Genomic DNA, 22,707 nt, shown 5'->3' with positions numbered 1-22,707 from the left:
TTCCCACACCTCCTAAAGTTGTTCTATCACCCACCCATTCTCCACAACACCCTAGTCCTTCCCTATGTCACTCCCAATCCCAATCCATAGCCACAGGGATCATACCACTGTGAAAGACTCAGGTGTAAGACCTGCTCAATCTGCCCATGCAGCATCTCCTATTCTAGTAGTGTTACAGGCTTATCCTGCCCCATCAGAGGCGGGGCCATGCCACATATCCCAGCTTTGCGGCAATCATTGCGTAGCTTTTTATATTGGTATGACTACCAACCAACTTTCTACCAAGATGAATGGAGACTGCCAAACTGTGGCCAAGAGCAAAGTGGGCCACCCTGTGGCACAACAACCAGCTGAATGTAAAACGCTTGATTTCATTAGCTGCTTCACATCTCGACCCATCTGGATCCTCCCCATCACCACCAACTTCTGTGAACTATGCAGATGCGAGTTATTCTTATGACACATTCTCTGCTGCCAAAATCAGACTGGCCTCAGCCTACAGTAACATACTGTCTCCACACCCTCCACCCAACAGATACCACCTCCTCTGTCCTATCACCTACCCCAATTTATGTCCCCCACCATCATTCTGCTCTGCTCTCTGCCAGTGCCACCAGCCTTTGCCCTCTCTACGCCTTTCCCGCTCCCCATCCCTCCACCCCCACCTATCCCTCGCCCACAGCATCTCGACGACGCAAGAGGGAGCTACGCCAGGGAGCTGTCTGGCCATCACCTAGTTCCTGCATGCTCCATTAGGCAATGCTGACTTCTCTTCCCCATCCTCGCCTCACTCCAGATTGCTGCTACCACTCAACACAACACCATTGCATTCTGGCCGCAGAGAGAGTGGTCACGTATGCACGAAGTGTGCTTGTGTGTGTGTTTTTTTCTTTTATATTCTGAAGAAGGCTTTGGCCAAACGCTCATGGCACAAGTCTTTTCGTTTTGTCAGTCTTCAGCTCAACGAGTTGTCTTTAAGTGAGTGGCAACATAATGTTGTTCTCAGTGATATAAATGGCAACAGGAAATAAGAATGGCACTGCAATAAAAGGAAACATATTAATTAAGGAATTCCATGGAATGGAATGGAATGTGTCACAGGTTTAGTGGTTTAAACGAGAAATAGAATCTGTATTGCTAAATGGTTAACTGAGGACACAACCCCTGTTGCAGGTTGCCTGTCTACAATAAAAGCAAGGTTTTGAATATTTTGTACAGTTATCGACCAAATTTAAAATGCTGCCATAATCTACTCTTTAAGAGATGTAATCTTATATCAACACACTAGGATAAGTATTACAGTTAGAAACTGTGTAAATGTCTTGAGGCAGCATAACCTATAGCAGCAAATTACCCAGATAATATTCATCCAGTACCTGGGAATGAGAGCACTTAGCGACATCCGACAAACTTTGCACGTAATTTCAAATCTTTACAAAACTTTTTCTTGCTGTCACCCCTCACAAAATGATGAAAGGATAAATAATACTATATTTTCACTTTTGATGCAGTAAAACTACAGCATCAGGAATGACATTTTAATTTAGTACTTCTTTTATCACTAACTCTACTCGCAGACAGTGTCTACATATACCAATGAATGTATGTTCAAAATTATATCATTTACCAACACACAGTTCAGGAAATCGGGTGTTTCATACATGGGACTTCCATTCATTAAATAATTAGAGTAGGTGGGGGATTACTTTTTTGTCTAAAATGGCAATTAATTTAAGATTCAGTAGTTTACACGGGAAAAATGGCGGACTGAAACTGACTGGAGTGAAACTAGTGATGTTAAGGCAGTGACAAGTTAGTGTGAACTGAAACATATTTAGACTGAAATTCTAGCCAATAAAAAGTGACTTTAAAGGCAAGTATTTCTTATTAATTATTAACTACAACCAAGGACATTATATTACCTATTAAATCTCAATGTAAGAGTACTGCTAACTATATCAAAAGACGGAAAAAGAGACATGGGTTCAGTGATGGACTCACAGTCACAGTTCTTAACCTTTCCTTGTTCACCTGTTTAGTAACCCTCACAGCAGACATCAATAAACGAGCTGGTGAAGGTTTCATGGCAGCATAGTGCAGCAAAATGTAACAGATGGCGCACACAAAGTGTCGTATGGGCAGAGCTGCTGACCCTGCAGTTTAATTTCCAGGGACAATCAGCCAGACCAGGCAGTTCATATACTGAAACTGATCAACTTTGACCATGCCTTTGCATTACACCGTGCTCCATGCCAGCTGTCAGTCATTTGTGCCAGTCACATTTTGTGCCTTTCTCTGTGCAGGGTTCGGACACACTGTGTCCCCACAGGTTGACCCACCCGACAAGTTTGTTTTCCTCTTACAGGATCCAAATCTGCAGCTTCTGTAATCGAGCCATCACCGGCTATATTAATTACATTTGTGCCAACTGGACAATTTTGCGGCGTTGTCATGACCCCGCAGATACAAAAACCTGCTTTTAATTTCTTAGCTTCCTATCAAATAATTTTCAATATATGGCTCTCCAATCTGTCACCAGATAACTGTCTTATGTATTCCACAAAATTTCCGAGAGGCATCTGTTTGACAGTGTCAGATGAGGGCTGTTTGTTACTGGTGGCTAGTAGCAGCTGCCATTGTCCACAGTGTGACAATCTGTATGTTGACCTCATTTGAAAGTTGAAGACAAGTGATCATGTTGTTTGCAGGAAGATGATGGTAGTGTCATTAGAGCACCTTAGCAGGAGCCAAGCTACGGCCTTCTGCACACATGCCAGTCAAACAAAAATTGCTAGATACACAGAACCTTCACAATTTTGTGGTGTAACTGTCACTGAAAATTCTGATTTCTCTCTATATTTAATGACAGTAGGCACATTGCTTTTTATTCCTCTTCACACAACATGCTGCTTTTCAAAAGCTCTCTGTCCACAGGATGGAAACTTTTACATCATCAAAAGATTTCTCCGATATTTCTAGGATCTTCCACATTGAAATTCAAAATTTCCCTGAACCATTTTTTGTTGTTTTTAGGAGTAAGTTTAACTTCACTACTTTTAGAATTGTCATGTCATGAATAATGATTATTCCAAGTTCAGCTAGGACTGAAAATGAGATATAAACAAAACTGACTCATTTTTTTGTTGGTAAAGAAATAATATCCAACTGTAATACTTTGAAACACAGTTATATTACCAATGTCATCCACCCTACTAACCAAAAAGAGGAACACTAGACAAAAAATATGGCAACAACTCAATACACTTCTTCACATTCCTTACATGAGTCCACAATCGATTATTTCTGGACCAGTCTCAGAGTGATTTCTATCAAAATGACTAAGTATGTTCCTTTCTGTCAATAAACTTTTTACCTCCCCTCATAACTTCCCAAAATTCTCTAAGATTTCCTCAATTATTTATTTATTTATTTATTTATTTTGTAAATTCAATTTCTCTGAGAATGCCCAACTTTTCAGGTTTTCCAGACAAGTCACCTACTTGGCCCATTATCTCCCACACAAGACCATATAAATGAGTCTATATGTCCACACTCATAGACATCACAGCAGATTCACATCCCATGACTTCTTAAGTATTAGCTAACCCAGTTTCACAAAGATGACAACAGAACTTTTTGTGATAGTCACCATGCAAGTGCAAGCATATGCATGGTAGAAGCAAAAATGACACAGTAAACAGAGGGTCGAAAATGCATACCTTAAGAGCTACGAGCAATTTTTCAGCTTCGATACTGTAAAACAAATCTCTTCTACTGCAAGCTCTTTGCTTTCCATATTTTGGGGAGTGGCAGTATGGACCAAAACAATAAAAAAAGTCCAATAAAATTGTGCTCTAAAACACATACCTTAAAAGTTATGAGCAATTGTTCATTAGAAGAATTATGTTTCAAAGTAGCGAAGATGAAAATACTCACCAGTCAACACACAGATAGCAAAATCAGACTGTGCTCAACTGGCAAAATTTTATCAGTAAACTGTTGAAGTAGTCATAATGAAGTTTCTGAATTTACTGCCCTCCAGGAAATTTCTTATGCTCAAATTATTTTGGTACCCAGAACTGGCTGATACTCGAAGCAGAAAGCTCTGAAACATTTTGAAAGTCATAGGACATATATTGGGAAGACGGATTAGATGATCTAATAGGGAGTGTGTTCATTGCAGTTGACAAAAATAGTGCTTCTACAGAGGTTGAATGTGAAGTGTCCTGGACTTGGAACACTTCCAAAAGAAAAACATAGGCATGTAGTTCATCCCCTATGTTTAAAAACACAATGAGTTCAACACAAATGGTCTTTGTTGACCTTCACAAACAATAACAAACTATTTCACTAGTTCCTAACATGAAAATAAGTTCACAACTATACGCAAGTACTTGGAATATACACTGAAGTGCCAAAGAAAACGGTATAGGCCTGCATATTCAAAGGCAAGGATATCATCAGGAATACCCCTGGGAAGTGTGATAGGACCTTCTTATTCTCTATACACACAAATGATCTGACAGACATGGTGAGCAGCGATCTGCTGATGATGCTGGGGTGTACGAGTGGCTGTAGGTGGATACAGGACAACTTAGACCAGGCTGTTCCAGCTCGTCGGCTCCGTTGTGAGCCGCGGAGCGCTCCCTGCTCCAGGGAGCCGCATCACTCGCTACGACCAGTCAAGTGGGCCGGCACGCTGGCACGTGGCACGGCTGGCTGAGGCACGCGGCAAGGCAAGCGTTTTGATGTGCCAGCTGCGTCTTACAGGATCTACAACATCATACTCTTAGCTGCTAAGACGTGGTGGCATGCTACACCAGGAAATACGATGTTCAGGAAATAAATAAGAAACAATTGTTCCACAAGAAATTGCATACTAAATTTATTGGGCTCTGTAGCTTGACATTTTCGTTGCATTACAAGATCGGAAATATCAGGCGTCAAATTGTTCGCAACGTTAATGCGAAGGCTGGCCTTCATTGTTGCATCCTGAAGAAACGACCGTTCCTTACTTTTTATCTTTTCATTGCTGAGAAAAGCTGCTCACAACAATACGTACATCCAAACATGCACATGGTCTGAGCGGTATTGTCGTGAAGCTAGGGAAATGTTTTTTGCTGTAATGAACGATATCATCGTGACAAATGCAACGTGTTGTAGTACCTCTCTTTCAACAAAGTTGACTTTTGCAAATCAATAAGCTCCAATTGAAGTGACGATGACAAGCAATCGGGGGAAACTGAAAAAGGAGAGCTGAACACCTAAGTTCCATTTCCAATCTAGTGAGGTCTGGGAATCGTGTTTCAAACGACGTGATGAGCTGCTTTAACTTTGCTTGGTAATCGCCGAAAGTAGTACCTTCAGGTACTTTTAAAGAAGCAAGACGATTGAAGAACGTTAAATGTCCATTACTCATCTGCCTCTCAAAGAAACGTAACTTGTCCATGAACGCTCTGATCTGGTCGTGCATGTCAACGATTAGCTGCCCTTTGCCCTGCAATGACAGATTTAAATTAATCAGATGCATAGTTATGTCAGCTAGGAACACCAGGTCTGACATCCATTTCATATCTTTAAGACAACGCATTTCTTCCCCTTTCATTTCGAGAAAAAGGGATATTTCCTCACGAATGGCAAAGGAAACATCAAGAACTTTTCCCCGACTCAGCCAACGAACTGTACTGTGGTAAGGTATATCCCCATACTCCGCTTCGATATCTTTCAGGAATCCTTTGAATTGGCGATGATTCATACTGTGACGCCGCACAAAATTCACACACTTCACATCTTTCATTACGCCACCTAGCTGTACTGTTTCAGCGCACAGTGCCTCTTGGAGAATAAAACAATGAAGAGTCATAATGTCTTTCCCGAATTCGTCCCTGAGTTTATTTTTCAAACGAGAAGCAAAACCTTGGTGACGCCCGATTATTTGTGGTGCACCGTCTGTCGCTACAGAATGGAGCTTATCCCACGGAAAATTCATGTTGTCCACTGATTCACAAATAGTTTCAAAAATGTCATGTTATGTTGCGGTGTAATCGAGTGGTACCACATCCAAGAGTTCTTCAGTTACTTGCAGCTCCATGTCGACACCATGCACAAAGACTGCAAGCTGAGCGCAGTCCGATATGTTGGTACTTTCGCCAAGCGCTAGCGAAAATGCAACAAAGCTCTCCGCCTTTTTCCTGAGCTGTGTCTAAATCCGCTGCCATGTCCAGGATTCGACGTGACATTGTTTGCTTCGACAGGCAAACCCCTTCAATTGCCTGCACCTCCCTTGGAAACAAACATTCTGCAACTGCTACCACGCACGATTTTACGAGTGGTCCCACCAAAAACGGGTTGCCACTCGTCGCAATGATGTGAGCGACCCTGTAGCTTGCTCGGATTGCAGATTCAGTAGTGTTTTCTCCGCTCTCATTCACCCGAAAATTATAAACGCATTACAGAACACAAACTATGTTGCATGTTTTGATACCCTCCGTGTTACGAAACTGTTTTTAAACTTAAGTCTCCTGGTGTGTCGTTCTTAAGCCTGGCTACCAGTTCTCCGCGTGCAACGCCTTCTACCTGATCGTAGTGCGCTGCGTGAAGACGTGTATAATGTCGTTGTATATTGTACCTCTTCGCAGAATTAAACACTTCATGACATACAAGACACTGCGGACGACCATCCCTCTCAATGAATAGAAAGGTATCCTCCAATAGAGGTACAGAGCTCCCGCGGCTAGTCATAGCTGTCATTGAACACGGATTATTGCGTCAGTTGCGGCTGCATGCGGCCAGGGGCCAGTGAGTTCGCTTTCCCCCTCCACGTGGGCTCCGAGCTGCCGCAGTGAGCGCTCCGGAGCGCTCCGGCTCCCTGGAGCTCGGTTGGAACAGCCTGACTTAGACAAAACTTCTAGTTCAAATTATGTACGTAGATAAATGAAAGTTAATGCAGACGAGTAGGAAAAACAATCTTGTGATATTCGAGTAGCGTGCTGCTTCACACGGTCGCATCAATTAAATATCTAGGTGTCAAACAATGGAAACTCCAGAGTGGAATATCAACAATGTAGGAAAATACAGATTGCTACTTACCATAAAGAAGACTTGTTAATTTGCAGACAGGCACATTTAAAAGACACTTACACATAAGCTTTCGGCCACAGCTGTCATCAGAAAAAGAAAGAGAAACACATACCATTCATTCACACAAGCAAGCACACCTCACGCACACATGGCAGCCAACTTTGGTAGCTCAGACCACAATGCAACTGTCACGTGAAATGGAGGCAGCAATCTGGAGGGGCAGGGGAGGGGAAGAAATAGCAGTGTACGGTCGAGGAGGACACTATCGAGAAAATTTAGCAAACTTGCATTTGAAGCTGACTGCAGAATGATTCTACTGCCGCCAAAATACATTTTGTGTAAGAACCACGAACCTATACTACTATAAAAAGACAAGTTGCTCTTCAAAGTTGTTACCAAAATTCTCGAAAAGTTCTTGATCAATTTATTTCAAATTAATACATTACACATTTTAAATACGTGGTATACGGTTCTTAACTATATAAACACTTTGCAAATGGGAAATGTTGTTAGTGAAAATCTCGTATGGACACACAAAAAAATCAATGTAACATAGAGACACGGCATTAGTAGTGTGCTGCTTGACAAAGTCACATCAACTGAATATCTAGGCGTAACACTACAAAGTGATATGGGCATGTAAAATCCAAGAATATAAGATAAAAGAGGACTCATATGGAGGTAAATAGAAAGTCATTTTTCCCTTGCTCTATGTATGAGTGTCACAGGAGAGGAAATGACTAACAATGTAACAAGGCACTCTCCACCATGAACCATACAGTGGATTGTGGAGTACATGTGTAGACATACAGGTAGAAGAAGGGAGATTGTTCTCTCTCAAAATGCTTTGTTCAACAAGAACGACAATATCAAATGGCTGAATGCAGTAATTCAAGATAATAGTAATGTTTAACAACCACATCTTCAATTCTGTAAAAACAACGCAATACTAAGGTAAACCTATACAAAATTTTATAGGCTTCATTCACCTGGGTGACTTCTCAGTAATGAGAATATCTAGTCTCTTTATGAATCAGAAAATAACCTAAAAACTGTAGTGAAAATTAAGTCTTACCTGATCTGCGTGTTGATGTCCCTAAGCCCTTGCATCAGTTCCTCGATCACTTCCTCCACCTCCTCTGGCACCTCCACATCGTCATCATCATCTTCTGGCGCTGCTACCACGGGCTGCTGGTGTTGTGGCATGACAGGGATAGTTGCTGGGGCGCCGTTGGCAGTTCTACCGCCAATGTCACCACTGGCAGTCGTCCGCGTCACACTCAGGTTTGCCGCCAGTGAACGGCTGCCACGGTTGTACCGCCACTTGGCAACACGGGGTTTCAGGAATGTCAGACCTGATATAGAACAAGTGTTGTTCAGTCTTTTACACTTTGTTGCAGCTTGGGGGGGGGGGGGGGGGGGGGGGGAACAGTAAACACTATCTTCACATGTACTTAGGCAAGGGGCTTGTAGTCTAGAAAAAAACACCATATTGCCACAGCATATTAAGCCTCACACAGGACACACAAATTAATATTTGGAGCAGTCTAATGGAAATGAGACAAATGGAAAAAGTAAGTAAACTGTGTGTTATTTCAAACAATGGAAAATCCAGGATTGAATAATGACAATGGAGATGTTGAATTGCAGACAGGCACAACAGAAAGACTGTTAAATAAGTAAGCTTTTGTCCAAAAGGCCTTGTTCTGAATTAGACAAAACACACACACACACACACACACACACACACACACACACACGCGCACGCGCACGCACGCACGCAGGTGCGACCACTGTCTCAGGCTGCTGAGGCCAGACAAAACAGAGTGCGGGCAGCCAGAGAGAGTAGTCATAATACATTGTGTTTATTATTTCAGGAATAATCACCATAACTGTTAATAGATTTATCCTACTGAGAGACAAGACAGTCAATGCCTTCACGGAAAAATGTTTGTGGTAGTGTATGAAATTGTTATTCTATATAGGCATGCACCTCTTTATCCAAAGCAAACTGGTGGCCACAAATATCTTTCTTCAGGGCTCCAAAAATATAGAAATTGCATGGGGAGAGATTGGGACTATATGGAGGATGTGTGAAGGCTTCCCAGTGAAACTTCTGCAGCATGATTAAATGAAACTGGTAACATGTGGGCAGGCATCATCCTGCTACAGAATGATGCTACGCTGCAGAAGTTTTACTGGGAAGCTCTTCACGGCTGTTGATTTGCTTCGGATGAAGAGGTCCACAACTAGGTACAATCATGGTTATATAGACAATCATAAATATTTTTCCACGGGAGCAGTAACCATCTTGTCTCTCAGTGGGATAAAAGTGTTAACATTTATGGTGATTACTTTTGATACTTTTTTTTGTCTCATTTTCATTTGACTGTCTCTTAAGGAATGTCTCGAAGAAACCCGAGTCATTCACATTGAATCTTAAATTTGTTCTGTACAAAGGTAATTGACTCTCGAGTTATGCCTGCTGTTGTTTTCGGTACTCAGAAACAGTCAATAAAAAAATAAAATAATTGGGCTGTTGGAGTATGACTTGTGCATTGAGGGTCCCGGGCAAACTTAATTATGTATGTAGACAGTTCATCCATTCCAGGAATCGAGGAATATCAACACTGATACTGCCAATATGTCAGTTCCAGGGATTCAAAGGCTTTCAAGAATGTTTTAGTTTGAAGTTCTACATCAAGGGGAAAGTTTTGAAGAATGTGTTTGTGAGTATCAACATAGGTTACATAAATGGTCATATCTTTTGGTTGCACTGGCTTATAATGTTAGATTTATTACACTAGCAAGCGACTATAGATATTAGTGTGCGATATAAATTTTAACTTCATACGTCTACCTGCTCCTGAGGAAAAGGGGTCTTAATAGACAGACAGACAGACAGTATGATAACAAATTTAAAAAATTTAGATTTTTTCCTTTGGTTGTTGTGTGAAACCTTGCTTCTTGGCAAATTTCACGATTATGCCAACGGGAAATAGCCTGTAGGTTTTGATAGCTCAGTTTGCGAGTATCAAAATATGTTACATGAATGGTCATATCTTCTGGCTGCACTAGCTAAGAATGTTAGATTTATTTACACGAGCAAGTGACTGTAGAGCTTAGAGTGTAACAACTTTAAACATCCATTCACTCCTGAGATATATGGTTTTGAACAGTCACACTCACAGACAACAAATTGATCCTATAATGGTTCCGCTTTTACCGATTGAGGTACAGAACCCCAAAAACAAGCAATCACCCTGTGATTGCAATAAGAAGAAAATACACTGCAAAAAAAGGCCGAAGAATTGGAGGATAAGTTTGTGACAGGACTGGAGCAGGCTCATCCCACTACAACAAAAGCAGTCACCTGAAATGCAGCCATGTGATGTATCAGCTCTGGTGCAGTTTCTGGGAAGTATTTTATGTAGGCATGACCAGTGTCCATCGGAATAAGTGGTCACTGCCAAACTGTGACCAACAATATAGTTGACCACCCAGTGCTGCTGTGCACAACATTCTTGAGTTCGATGGCTGCCACCTTTATCTTTCCCCCAGCATCGGCTTTCCTAACCTGAACAAATGGGACGTATCGTTGAAACATGTCCATTGCTTCAGCAATCCTCATGGCTTCAATCTCTGCTAACTCACTGCATCCTCACCCTTAACCTAACTATTCTTCCGTACACTGTCCTGTCACTCCCTCCTAATCCTCACTTTCGTATCACCATCATTGTACGCCGTACAGACTCACCAGCTCTGTTGCCCGAGCCACATTCCTATCCTGTACACCTACTGCTTCACCCTTACAGATTCCTTTTCACAGAGAGTAGGCGGTTAAAGATAGTAGATAAACGAACTATTGTAGTACATAGTTATAAAATATTATAGTAGTAAGGAGGAGAAGGTTATGGTTTAACACGCTGCCAACATCGTGGTAATTAGAACTGGAGCACAAGTTCGGATTATTTCCAAAGAACTGGAAAGTAAACTGGCTTTGCCTTTTCAAAGGAACCATCCCAGCATTTGCCTTGAGTGATTTAGGGAAATCATGGAAAACCCTAATCAAGATGGCCAGATGCGAGTTTGAAGTGAGTCCAGTGTGCTGACCAATGTGCCACCTCGTTCAGTTTAGAGGTGACCAGCAATAAACATAACTTTAGCCCTCTCTCACACAAATTATGAAGTTAATATCGAAAAAAAAATGTTGATTTATTTTTGGTACTTTAAGATCTCTCTTATATAGACTTTGCTACAAAACATACTTGTGTAGACCATTATGGAGGTGTCCTCATGCAGGGACAGTGAGAAAAAAATTACTACATCTTACACGGAACTTTTATTAGTAATAACAAATACTTCATGAAGTCAGTGTACACACTATTTTGAATTTTATTTTGTGGAGGGAAACTGTTTCATACACCCAGGGAAACACAAACACGACACTTATCTCAGATGTAACATTTTTTACATCAATAGTCCTGACTGTAATATCTATCAGAATTTGGACCACTTGACTTAGCAGGCCATTGTGATCCATCATTAAATCTTAACTCATTGGATATGGAATGACAGGCTCTCTTTTTTGAATGACTCAACAACAACTTCAACTGAAAGTCAACCTCTATCCTTTTTTGTAATCTGTTTTCCCCTTGTAGGTCTCCATTCTACCAAAGGAAACTCTTGAATGCTAATGGATCTATATTTTTCTTGTTCATTCAACTTCCAGAGTGTCCAGGCAGTTACCACTGGTACATTTAGCATGTCACAGAAAATGCTCATGTAACTCCTAAGATTTCTAGTATCATTATTGTAAAGGGCAAGCAGAGAATCCGTCAAGTCAACTCTTTCTTTCTTTCTTTCTTTTTTTTAATGCAGCTAAACTGGTTAGCAGTCCCTTCCAGTTCTCTTCCAGCATATAATGATCCAATAGTTACAATTGAACTGTCAATTAAACTTATGACCATAACATCATCTTTTGGTGTTGCTACAGAACAACTGCCATGTCCTTAGGACTGTAATTATTTCCCCTACTCCAATTTTCTTTCAGTTTTAGTACGAAGGGAATGCTACACAAAATTCTGCCAGCATAAACCCTGTGGTTCTTTCCATGAATATACACAAATAAACTTAAAGGTTTAGATAAATTTCAGAAATGACTGAGTACTACACACAATAAAATACTGTATCATACAACACGTACCTATTCAAACACAGCACTTTATCCACAAATCAATGTACAACTTTCACAACAAAGGTTCAGTGGTACATCAACAACGCAGCGACAAAATTTGTTACGATGTAAAATCAAGTGCTGGCATGCCAGTCGGGAATGAGAGAGCGGAGAGGGTTGTGAAGGAGGTGTCAACCAACTGCACACTGACCAACCCCTCTCCAGGACGAAAATGCAACAGCAGCGGCCTCTATGCAAAGAGAACATAAGCACCACACCCGACTGGCCACAGCCTGTTTTACAGCAGCGCGTCAAGACTAGCAACTAGGACAGAAGCGTCAACACTCGTTACTTTGCTTGTACATTATATGTAGCTCAAACTTGGAATTGTTATACTGAAGAACATTACTTGTTTTGTCTGTTGCCCTTTGCTTGCTACTCATCTATGTAATTCTCAGAATTAAGTATTGTCATTTATCTTATTGTAAGAAAAACTCATCAATACGATTTATTTGAATGTTGTCTAGCGATCCAAGAAGGCAGGTTTCCTAGACTCCCCATAGTTGACAATTAGGCAGGATTCAACACAATTTAGCTTCCCACAGGCCAAAAATTTACACTGTAGACATACTTGAAACTATTATTTGTCCTCATTTAAGGAATTTCTGATCTTACAACCACATCAGATTTAAAATATGACAGAAACGGGGTAAAAATTGTGTATCCTCATTTGAGGACATGACATATGAGAGGGTTAAGTATTGCATTATGTACACACAGATGTACTTAATACTTTCAGTAGTCACAGGCCGCTCTTCTAAATTGTATTTATATTGCACACTTTTTTATAAACTAAAATAAGCACATATTGCAGACCAGTCGGTAACAAGAGTAAAGAGCCTCCAGTGATATTGCCACCAGTGGCGAACTACACACATCACATTTACGCAAACATTACAGTGGCAATGACTACCGTGATAAGAACTTGCAGTATGGATGTTGGTTGGGAAAGTCATACAGTTTAATAAGGATGTTTCTGTGGTTAGGAGGATGACCACTGCATGCCATGTATTTAAAATATGGCTCATCAGTCCTACGTACCCATTCTCAATTTCATGTAATACTGATAAATTTAACTGACAAATGGATAAAAATGATTCGCACATGAAAAGAACGACAGACAGACACCACTCACCTATCCTCTGCATAATCTTGATAGCATACCGCCGTACAATTTCTGAGTCATTCCGGTAGTTGATGCCGAGCAGGAAGCGCAACAAGTCGGGCGCGTGTGGCAGCAGGTCTTCCCGCTTCCCGTGCTTCAGAATAGCTGCAATGGCTGCCAGGCACCCACACTTGGCAGCTACTGGGCTGTTTCCATCTGCAATTATCTGTGGAGCAGGAGCAAATGCCGTCAAGAGTCTACTTCAATTACTTTTAAAACACACACAAACATGGAGGAATTATAAACTGTATAAAATACGTTTTCTTTTATACAGCTCGCAAAGTACATTGATGTTTAATCACTATTTTAGTTTGCAGAGTGAAAGATACTTTCTTTTAACTTTTGCCTTTGTAAACAATGGTTACAAGGATTGCAACCGTGAGCAAACTTTATTGTAAATTAATACAGTCATTCTTCTTCTACTTTTGTGCTCTGCTTGTTGATTGGTTGGCAGTAATTTTCTTCTTCATTTTTCTCTCTCTTCTGCAAGTCTCTTCAGTTCCAAATATGTTGACAGTTTCAGGTCTTGTTTTAATCTGTTCAAAATATCAAAGTCTTGTTTTCCTTGCCCACTCTTCCCAAGTATTTTTCCTTCTATTAAGTTTACAAAGAATGGATCTAGGTGTCTAACTTATCAGCCTCCTCTTTCCTTTATAGTACTCCACAATGATGTTTCCCCTCCTACACTGTTAAAGAATCCAAGGGCCATTCTCTCTGTCCATGAAATCTTCAGGATTTTTCAAACACTGCACCTCAAAAGCCTGCAGTCTTTACCATTCTGGTTCCTCAGCTGTCTGCATCTCTGAGCCATATAGGGCAATGCTCCAAGCATTGGCACGATATATCCTCATAAGTTGTTCTACTACCTGGGTATTTAAAGCTGGCGATTTCCTTCGGATTGTCTCTCATCAGACATAGGTTTCTTTTTATTGCAACTTTAGTACATACAAGGATTTCGCTTTTCTTCTTGCTTACTTTCATGTTTTGTCTTTCTGAAAGAAACTTGTTCACACTTTCTTTGGTCTTTTAGACACTGTCTTCAGATTTAGCTAATGCTGATATATAAGTAACATTCAACCACAAATATGTCAGTGTGAGGATCGCATGGCCGGCTGCAGTGGCCGAGCGGTTCTAGTCTGGAACCGCGCGACCGCTACTGTCACAGGTTCGAATCCTGCCTTGGGCATGGATGTGTGTGATGTCCTTAGGTTAGATAGGTTTAAGTAGTTCTAAGTTCTAGGGGACCGATGACCTCAGAAGTTAAGTCCCATAGTGCTCAGAGTCATTTTGACGGTTGCATGAAGACTATTCACAACTTGGACTCCTTAAAGAGAATTTTTCACTCTACATCAAAGTGTTTACTTTCTGGTAAATTAAAACTGTGTCCCAGACTGGTACTCAAGCCTGGAATCTTGTCTACAGCTACGGGACTGGCAAGGTTACAGATCTGGTATAAGACACAGACTTAATCTGGCAGAAAAGTTCAACTTCAACTGCTTTTGTGTATACGGTTTTGTTGAAATGTGTCACACAGATATATTTTATAAATGTGCACTTGAGTTTAATTCCTTCTTGACAACAAAATTAGTTCCAATCTACAATAAACTTCCACAGAACAAAATGAAATAGTTCGGTCGTCATCTAGCATTCGATGAAATTGACACCAATACTTCTAAAATTACAATGCTACAATAAACATTAAAATTAAGATATAAAGGCCATTTCATACACGTATTTATGGCACTCTGCCACAGAAATCTTCCATCTCATAGGGACATTTTTATTTAACTAATTGCATACAGCAAGTACACACAAAATATTTGAGACAATAAACAAAGCATCACACCAATAGGCCTATGACATCATCAACCTAAAGAAATGTCCAATGGATGATGCCACCTACATCACACAAATGCCACAGAAGTAAAAATTGATAAACCAACAGAACAGTACATTCTAAAAAAAAACACACACACACACACACACACACACACACAGAAAAAGCTTATAAGTAAAAACAATTCACAAAAATTGAAACTTGATTTAATATATGTTTGGCCATTCGAGCTATACATAAACACAATTCAACAACAGGCATACTGGGCATGAGGTCTGTAATGGCAAAAACTCTAAACAAACTTCACACACCATTATATGCAAAATCAACACACGTGCAAATCAAATACACTACTGGCCATTAAAATTGCTACACCACGAAGATGACGTGCTACAGACGCGAAATTTAACTGACAGGAAGAAGATGCTGTGATATGCAAATGATTAGCTGTTCAGAGCATTCACACAAGGTTGGCGCCGGTGGCGACATCTACAACGTGCTGACATGAGGAAAGTTTCCGACCGATTTCTCATACACAAACAGCAGTTGACCGGCGTTGCCTGGTGAAACGTTGTTGTGATGCCTCGTGTAAGGAGGAGAAATGTGTACCATCACGTTTCCGACTTTGATAAAGGTCAGATCGTAGCCTATCGCGATTGTGGTTTACCGTATGGCGACATTGCTGCTCGCGTTGGTCGAAATCCAATGACTGTTAGCAGAATATGGAATCGGTGGGTTCAGGAGAATAATACGGAACGCCGTGCTGAATCCCAATGGCCTCGTATCACTAGCATTCGAGATGACAGGCATCTTATCTGCACGGCTGTAACGGATCGTGCAGCCACATCTCGATCCCTGAGTCAACAGATGGGGACGTTTGCAAGACAACAACCATCTGCACGAACAGTTCGACGACATTTGCAACAGCACGGACTATCAGCTCAGAGACCGTGGCTGTGGTCTGCATCACAGACAGGAGCACCTGCAATGGTGTACTCAATGACGAACCTGGGTGCACGAATGGCAAAACGTCATTTTTTCAGATGAATCCAGGTTCTGTTTACAGCATTGTGATGGTCGCATCTGTGTTTGGTGACATCGCAGTGAACGCACATTGGAAGCATGTATTCATCATCGCCATACTGGCATATCACCCGGCGTGATGGTATAGGGTGCCATTGGTTACACGTCTCGGTCACCTCTTGTTCGCATTGACGGCACTTTGAACAGTGGACGTTACATTTCAGATGTGTTACGACCCGTGGCTCTACCCTTCATTTGATCCCTGCGAAACCTTACATTTCAGCAGGATACTGCACAACCACATGTTGCAGGTCCTGTACGGGCCTTTCTGGATACAGAAAATGTTCGACTGCTGCCATGGTCAGCACATTCTCCAGTCTCTCACCAACTGAAAACGTCTGATCAATGGTGGCCGACCAACTGGCTCATCACAATACACCAGTCACTACTCTTGATGAACTGTGGTATCGTGTTGAAGCTGCATGGGCAGCTGTACCTGTACACTCCATCCAAGCTCTGTTTGACTCAATGCCCAGGTGTATCAAAGCCGTTATTACGGCCAGAGGTGGTTGTTCTGGGTACTGATTTCTAAGCATCTATGCACACAAATTGCGTGAAAATGTAATCACATGTCAGTTCTAGTATAATATATTTGTTCAACGAATACATGTTTATCATCTGCATTTCTTCTTAGTGTAGCAATTTTAATGGACAGTAGTGTACAAACCAACAACAAAAACATCACTGGTACCATTAAACCCCAAAGAATATGAGGGGGTGCTAATGAGACCTTGGTTTCTCCTAATTAAAACTGATGTAGATTAATTCTGATGTTTTGGCATTAAATGTTGTTCTGTACACTATATGTGATAGTACCTGCATAGCAGTAACATTGGTTTTTAATTTTCTGGACAGGTTTGAAGTGAACATGGTGCAAAAAAACAGAGAATTCATGGTGAAAGAGTGTTGTGCTGTGATCATATAGGTTTTTTTTTAAAAAAAAAAAAAAAAAAAAAAAAAAAAAAAAAAAGGTAACATGGCCAAACAAATTTATGATGTTATCTCTGGTACACTGAGTGGTAATTGCACTTCCTACTCCACTGTCAAGAATTGGGTTGCTGTATTTAAAACAGGGCATTTCAGCACAGAAGAAAAAGAGCATCCTGAAAGGTCAACTCAAGTCACAGTTTTGAAAACTGCACATGCGGTTCATTCCATGATCCCAGATGACTGGAGGATGCCTGCTGGAAAGGTTGCGGAGGCAATGGGTATATCCGGAGAAGATGTGGGTCGTATTATTCATGAGATTTTGGACATGAGAAAGCTCTCAGCCAAATGGGTTCCCAAATGTCTGAATGCAGACCAAAAGAATAGATGACTGGTGACTTCACAGTCCATTTTGGTCCAATTTCATAGAGATGCTGTGGGATTTTTGGACTGTCTTGTCATTATGAATGAAATATGAATGTACACACATGAAACACACAGATCAGCAGACAAGTTGCTGGCATAAATCTTACAGGATAAAGATGGAATCAAAATAACTGACTACTTACAACGTGGTAACGCCATCACGACAATGTACTAAGTTGAACTTCTCGACAAACTAAAGCAACAAGTGGCCTCCAAACATCAAGGAAAGCTGAGAAAAGGAATCTTGTTTCTGTAAGATACACTCCTCCTCACAAGGCAGCCATCACACGGCAACAATTGGCAGATCATCAGTCTGAAATCCTCATGCATCCACACCATATGCCTCAAGAAAAACCTCAAGAGAAGACAATTCCTGAACAATGAGGAAGCTACAAAGGCTGTGGGTGTCTAGCGTGCAACACAATCGAAATTTCTATTTTTAGATGGGTTAAAGAATCTGGAACAAAGATATCATAAATGTGCTAAGCTCGAGGGAGACAATGTTGCACAAATATTTTTTTTCAAAACTGTAACAGCATTTTTTTTTCTTTATAAAGTCAAGGAGTTATCACCAGTCCCTCATATACTAGTGGGTGACATTGTTCACTAACCCAAATATTTGCAGGGCATGTCTCGCTGTCAATTGTAATTTATAACAAGGTTTCATGAAAGCATGATTCAAGCTATTTTGACACTTACTTAAGACTGGTTTACTCTAAATACATTTTACTTCTGTTAGTTTTGTAATTGGGAGACCTGTTTATGTAGATCAACATATGACAAAGTACATCTGTACTGATTATCTATATTTTGTTAATGACCATTAATCTTGTACACTGTTCAGTCTCAATGGTTTTTACAAGGTTTCCTCACACTCGCCTAACTTTACCTCCTCACAAATATACAATATGAGCAATTAAAACATGAAAGTACACAGAATATAGTTTACACAGTATGTGGATAGATGGCATACTTGACTTACTGTCCCAACTTACGTTGCAGTGGTGGAGATGATGATGATGATGATGGTGATGGTGATGGTGATGGTGATGGTGATGACGACGACTACAATAATGATGGTGATGATGATGATTACCCCACAGCACAGTTATCGCCACTCTACTCGATATCAACATTCACAGCTCTTGGTTTGGCTCATGTCTGTTCTCGCAAGTGGAATTGTTGTGACAATTCCCCAGGAACACTCATTAGCAGGTTTCTTCAGAATGTCTAGCCCTGTCTTCACAAAGATGTGCTCTTTACATATTAAATTCCTCCAGTCACTTGGAAAAAAATTTTCATAACATATTGCATGTTAAATGAATGGCTGACTACTTAAAAAAAAAAAGATGGAAATGCCATCCACTCAAAGATCACCGACTTTCTCCACCTAACACTTTAGGCAGGAGACCTGACACGTCACTAAATTTACAAAGTTGCCTTTGTCAGTCAGAATGGTGGACAGACTTCCAGCCAAGCTGAGTATTGTCCTTATGTCAGCGTGTGAAACCCATTTAGTTAAACTGATGACAGGTCCTGGAGATCTCCATATTACAGTACCCAGCGGTGGATGACAGGGAACGGAAATCTCCATTTTCCTGCATGGATATCATTTATGGCCTTTTCTACTCTCTGTTGGGTAAAGTCTGAACTATTTGCTGGCAAGGTGTGCAGTAGTGGGAAGAGTGTATATGTTAGTGCCAGTATATTTGATCACTTTTATGATCATGATAAAGAGTGTATATGTTAGTGCCAGTATATTTGATCACTTGTATGATCATGATAGCTGCAAGTATACACGAGACAGAAGTCAACACCTAAGATTGGCACACCATTGACAATATGCTTTGTGCAATGATGAAATGTTTCATGATTTATATGCAGATTTGTTATTGGATATAACAAAGTGATAAAGAGAATGACAATTGTGATAACACTAGTGCCAGTGCCAGTGAGTTTGTGCCCTCTACATCAAATAAACATTGGAAACCTCTGCTTGTGTTGGTGAGTGACAACAATGCTAGCAGTGATGTAAGGTAGACATTTGTTTACGAGGAATGGATACAAACAATGGTTATTCTACAAATAATCTAGTCACACATCTGGAACCTTCTGAAGGTCACTCAGACATTACATTTGTTTCTGATGATCCATGTTGTACTTCAGAGGTTTCTTTGGTGATGAATTACCTCATATTTTTGTGACATAATCTAACCTTTTTGCCGCAGTGGTAACACCAATTCCTGTCACATCACAAAAGTTAAGTGCTGTGTGGCTCAGCTAGCATTTGGATGGGTCATCATCCTGGTCTACCAATGCTGTTGGCAAGGAGAGGAGGGGGGGGGGGGGGGGGGGGGAGGGTGCACTCAGCCCTAGCGAGACCAACTGAGTTACTCGATTGGGAAGTAGCGACACCGGTCACGAAAACTGCCCGGGAGATCAGTGTGCTGACCACATGCCCCTCCCTATCCACATCAGATTACACCTAAGGGCTGAGGATGACATGGCAGCTGGTCGGTATCATTGAGCTTTCATGGTCTGTTCGGACAGTGTTTCTTTTGTTTTTCTTTTAAGTGTCACCCAAGACACTAAAGTGGCCTGACATTTTGATTGTTAAAATGAAACTATTTTTAGTGATCATTCTTGTGATAGGATGAGTTAGGAAAGACAGTTGTCAGGAGTACTGGAGCACAGCCTCTCGATTGAAATTCCTATCGGCAAACAGCTAATGAGTCGCAATCGATGGGAAGAGAGATGGATTGCATGCCACTTTTCCGACAATTCACACCGGGATAATCTTGCAGACAGACTCTGTAAGGACCAGCCAGATCTCCATTTTGTGGATCATTTTCAGACCTTATTTAAGCACATACAAGTGGTATCACTTGCTGAGACCATGATATCTTGGAGAGGCCATCTAAGGCTTAATATCTACAACCCTGCAAAGCCTTCTTGCATGAATGATATCTAAGGATACAATGGGTTAGATCTGTAACATAGAAATACTGTACATAGTGTGAGGACAGGAAAAGATTGGACAAAATAATTTTTCCTGTATTGGTACCACATTTAGACATCTGACATCATTTAAATCAGGACAACTATTACAACAGGAGGACAACTGAAAATAGCCTGCTTGCATGGAAGACTAGGGTCTGTGGGACAATAAGGGCCAATAGGGGACTTCCACCTGAGTTTTCAACTGCTGTACACAATCTCAAGTTGAAAGAGAAAAGTGTGCACTGCCAGAAGGGAATGTAGTTTTATATTATTGGAAGAACAAGCTGGTGGTATGAATGATTAGTACTGTACATCCAGCTACAATTATGAGTGTAGATAGGAAGAGGGATGATGTGAAGAAGCCTGGCTGTATCATTCAGTAAGGTAAACACATGAAGGGTGTGGAGAGCAGACCAGTATTTGTTGTGCAACCCAGTCCTGAGAAAGGCTGTCAAATGGCACAAGAAGGCAACTCCAATATCTTGAACACCTAAACAGGACCATTCTCAAACACTATCAGGTGATATGAGGAAACCCAAACTGGAGGCACCTGTTGAATCAGGGACTAAGAAATACCCTCCCAAACTCTGCAATGTTTGCAGCACACACAAGTTGAGGAAGGAAATCCACTACATCTGCTCATTCGCAAGGTACCGCTTCATAAGCAAATGTGCTTCAAGAAGTACCACACATTGAAGAACAATTAGAACATCTAGTGTGTAAGAATTCTAAGTCTGAATGTAATATGATTAATAGAATAGAAATTACACACTAATATCACGCAGTCCCCTAAGGGGTGACTAAGACATCTGGCTGATGGATTATGATGATTACATATACCAGGTGTACCAGTATGAAATGAGGATTAAGATACAAATGTGTCGAAAGGGAACGTTTGTTGTGAACGAGCCTTAATTTTTTTTTTTTTTTTGTTTGGTTAGTATGGCATCTGTCAAAGATATTTAGTACACATCAAGTCATGGAACAATCAACATCATATGTTTTCCTCGTGTTAACAATGTCGAATTTTGTACCAGAAAGTGATGATTTGCGGAAAGCATCAATTTTTTGTTTTCATTTGAAAAAAAGTGCTGCAGAGTCGCATCGAATGCTTGTCGAGGCATATGGTGATCATGCTCTATCAGAAGCAACATGCAAAAGATGGTTTCAATGGTTCGGAAATAATGATTTTGATGTACAAAATGAAGAACATGGGAGACCACCAAAAAAGTTCGGAGACGCCGAATTGCAAGCAATATTGGATGAAGATGATACTTTGAGTCAAAAGTAAATTGCAGCAATGCTAAATGTTGAACAACAAACAATTTCTGACCGTTTGAAAGCTATGTGAAAGATCCAAAAGTGTGGACAATGGGTGCCACATGAATTGAATTAAAGACAGATGGAAAACCGAAAAACCATTTGTCAAATTTTGCTTCAAAGACATGAAAGAAAATCGATTTTGCACCGAATTGTTACTGGCGATGAAAAATGGATTTATTTCAAGAATCCTAAACGGGAAAAATCATGGGTTAATCCTGGACAACCATCAACATTGACTGCAAAACCAGATCGATTCGGCAAGAAGACAATGCTCTGTGTTTGGTGGGATCAGAAACGTGTGGTGTATCATGAGCTTCTAAAACCCGGTGAAACTGTGAATACTAATCCATACAGACAACAAATGATCAATTTGAACTATGCATTGATCGAAAAAAGACCAGAATGGGCCAGAAGACATGGCAAAGTAATTTGTTTACACAACAATGCACCTGCACACAAAGCAAAACTGGTTCAGGATACAATCAAAACAATTGGCTGGCAGCTGCTACCCCACCCGCCGTATTCGCCAGACTTGGACCCTTCTGACTACCATTTGTTTTCATCAATGGGACACGCATTGGCTTAGGAACACTTCAGTTCCTATGAAGAAGTCGAAAATTGGGCGTCTGA

General features: G+C 40.8%; 1 protein-coding gene across 1 annotated transcript in view; it reads right to left on the bottom strand.

Annotated features, from left to right (window-relative positions):
- The window catches only part of LOC124718966 (tubulin-specific chaperone D), a 189,516-nt gene that overhangs the window by 140,152 nt on the left and 26,657 nt on the right, over window positions 1-22,707 (bottom strand). The window contains exons 4-5 of the mRNA XM_047244636.1: window positions 13,452-13,647; window positions 8,156-8,435 (exon numbers count right to left, since the gene is read on the bottom strand). Coding sequence (XP_047100592.1) covers window positions 8,156-8,435; window positions 13,452-13,647 — 476 coding nt within the window. The remainder of the gene's footprint in view (window positions 1-8,155; window positions 8,436-13,451; window positions 13,648-22,707) is intronic.

This window comes from Schistocerca piceifrons, chromosome 10 (assembly GCF_021461385.2).
Source record: "Schistocerca piceifrons isolate TAMUIC-IGC-003096 chromosome 10, iqSchPice1.1, whole genome shotgun sequence".
NCBI classification, from domain to species: Eukaryota; Metazoa; Arthropoda; class Insecta; order Orthoptera; family Acrididae; genus Schistocerca; species Schistocerca piceifrons.
Note: the sequence above shows the minus strand (reverse complement) of the source record. Positions and strands in the feature narration are given on the sequence as shown.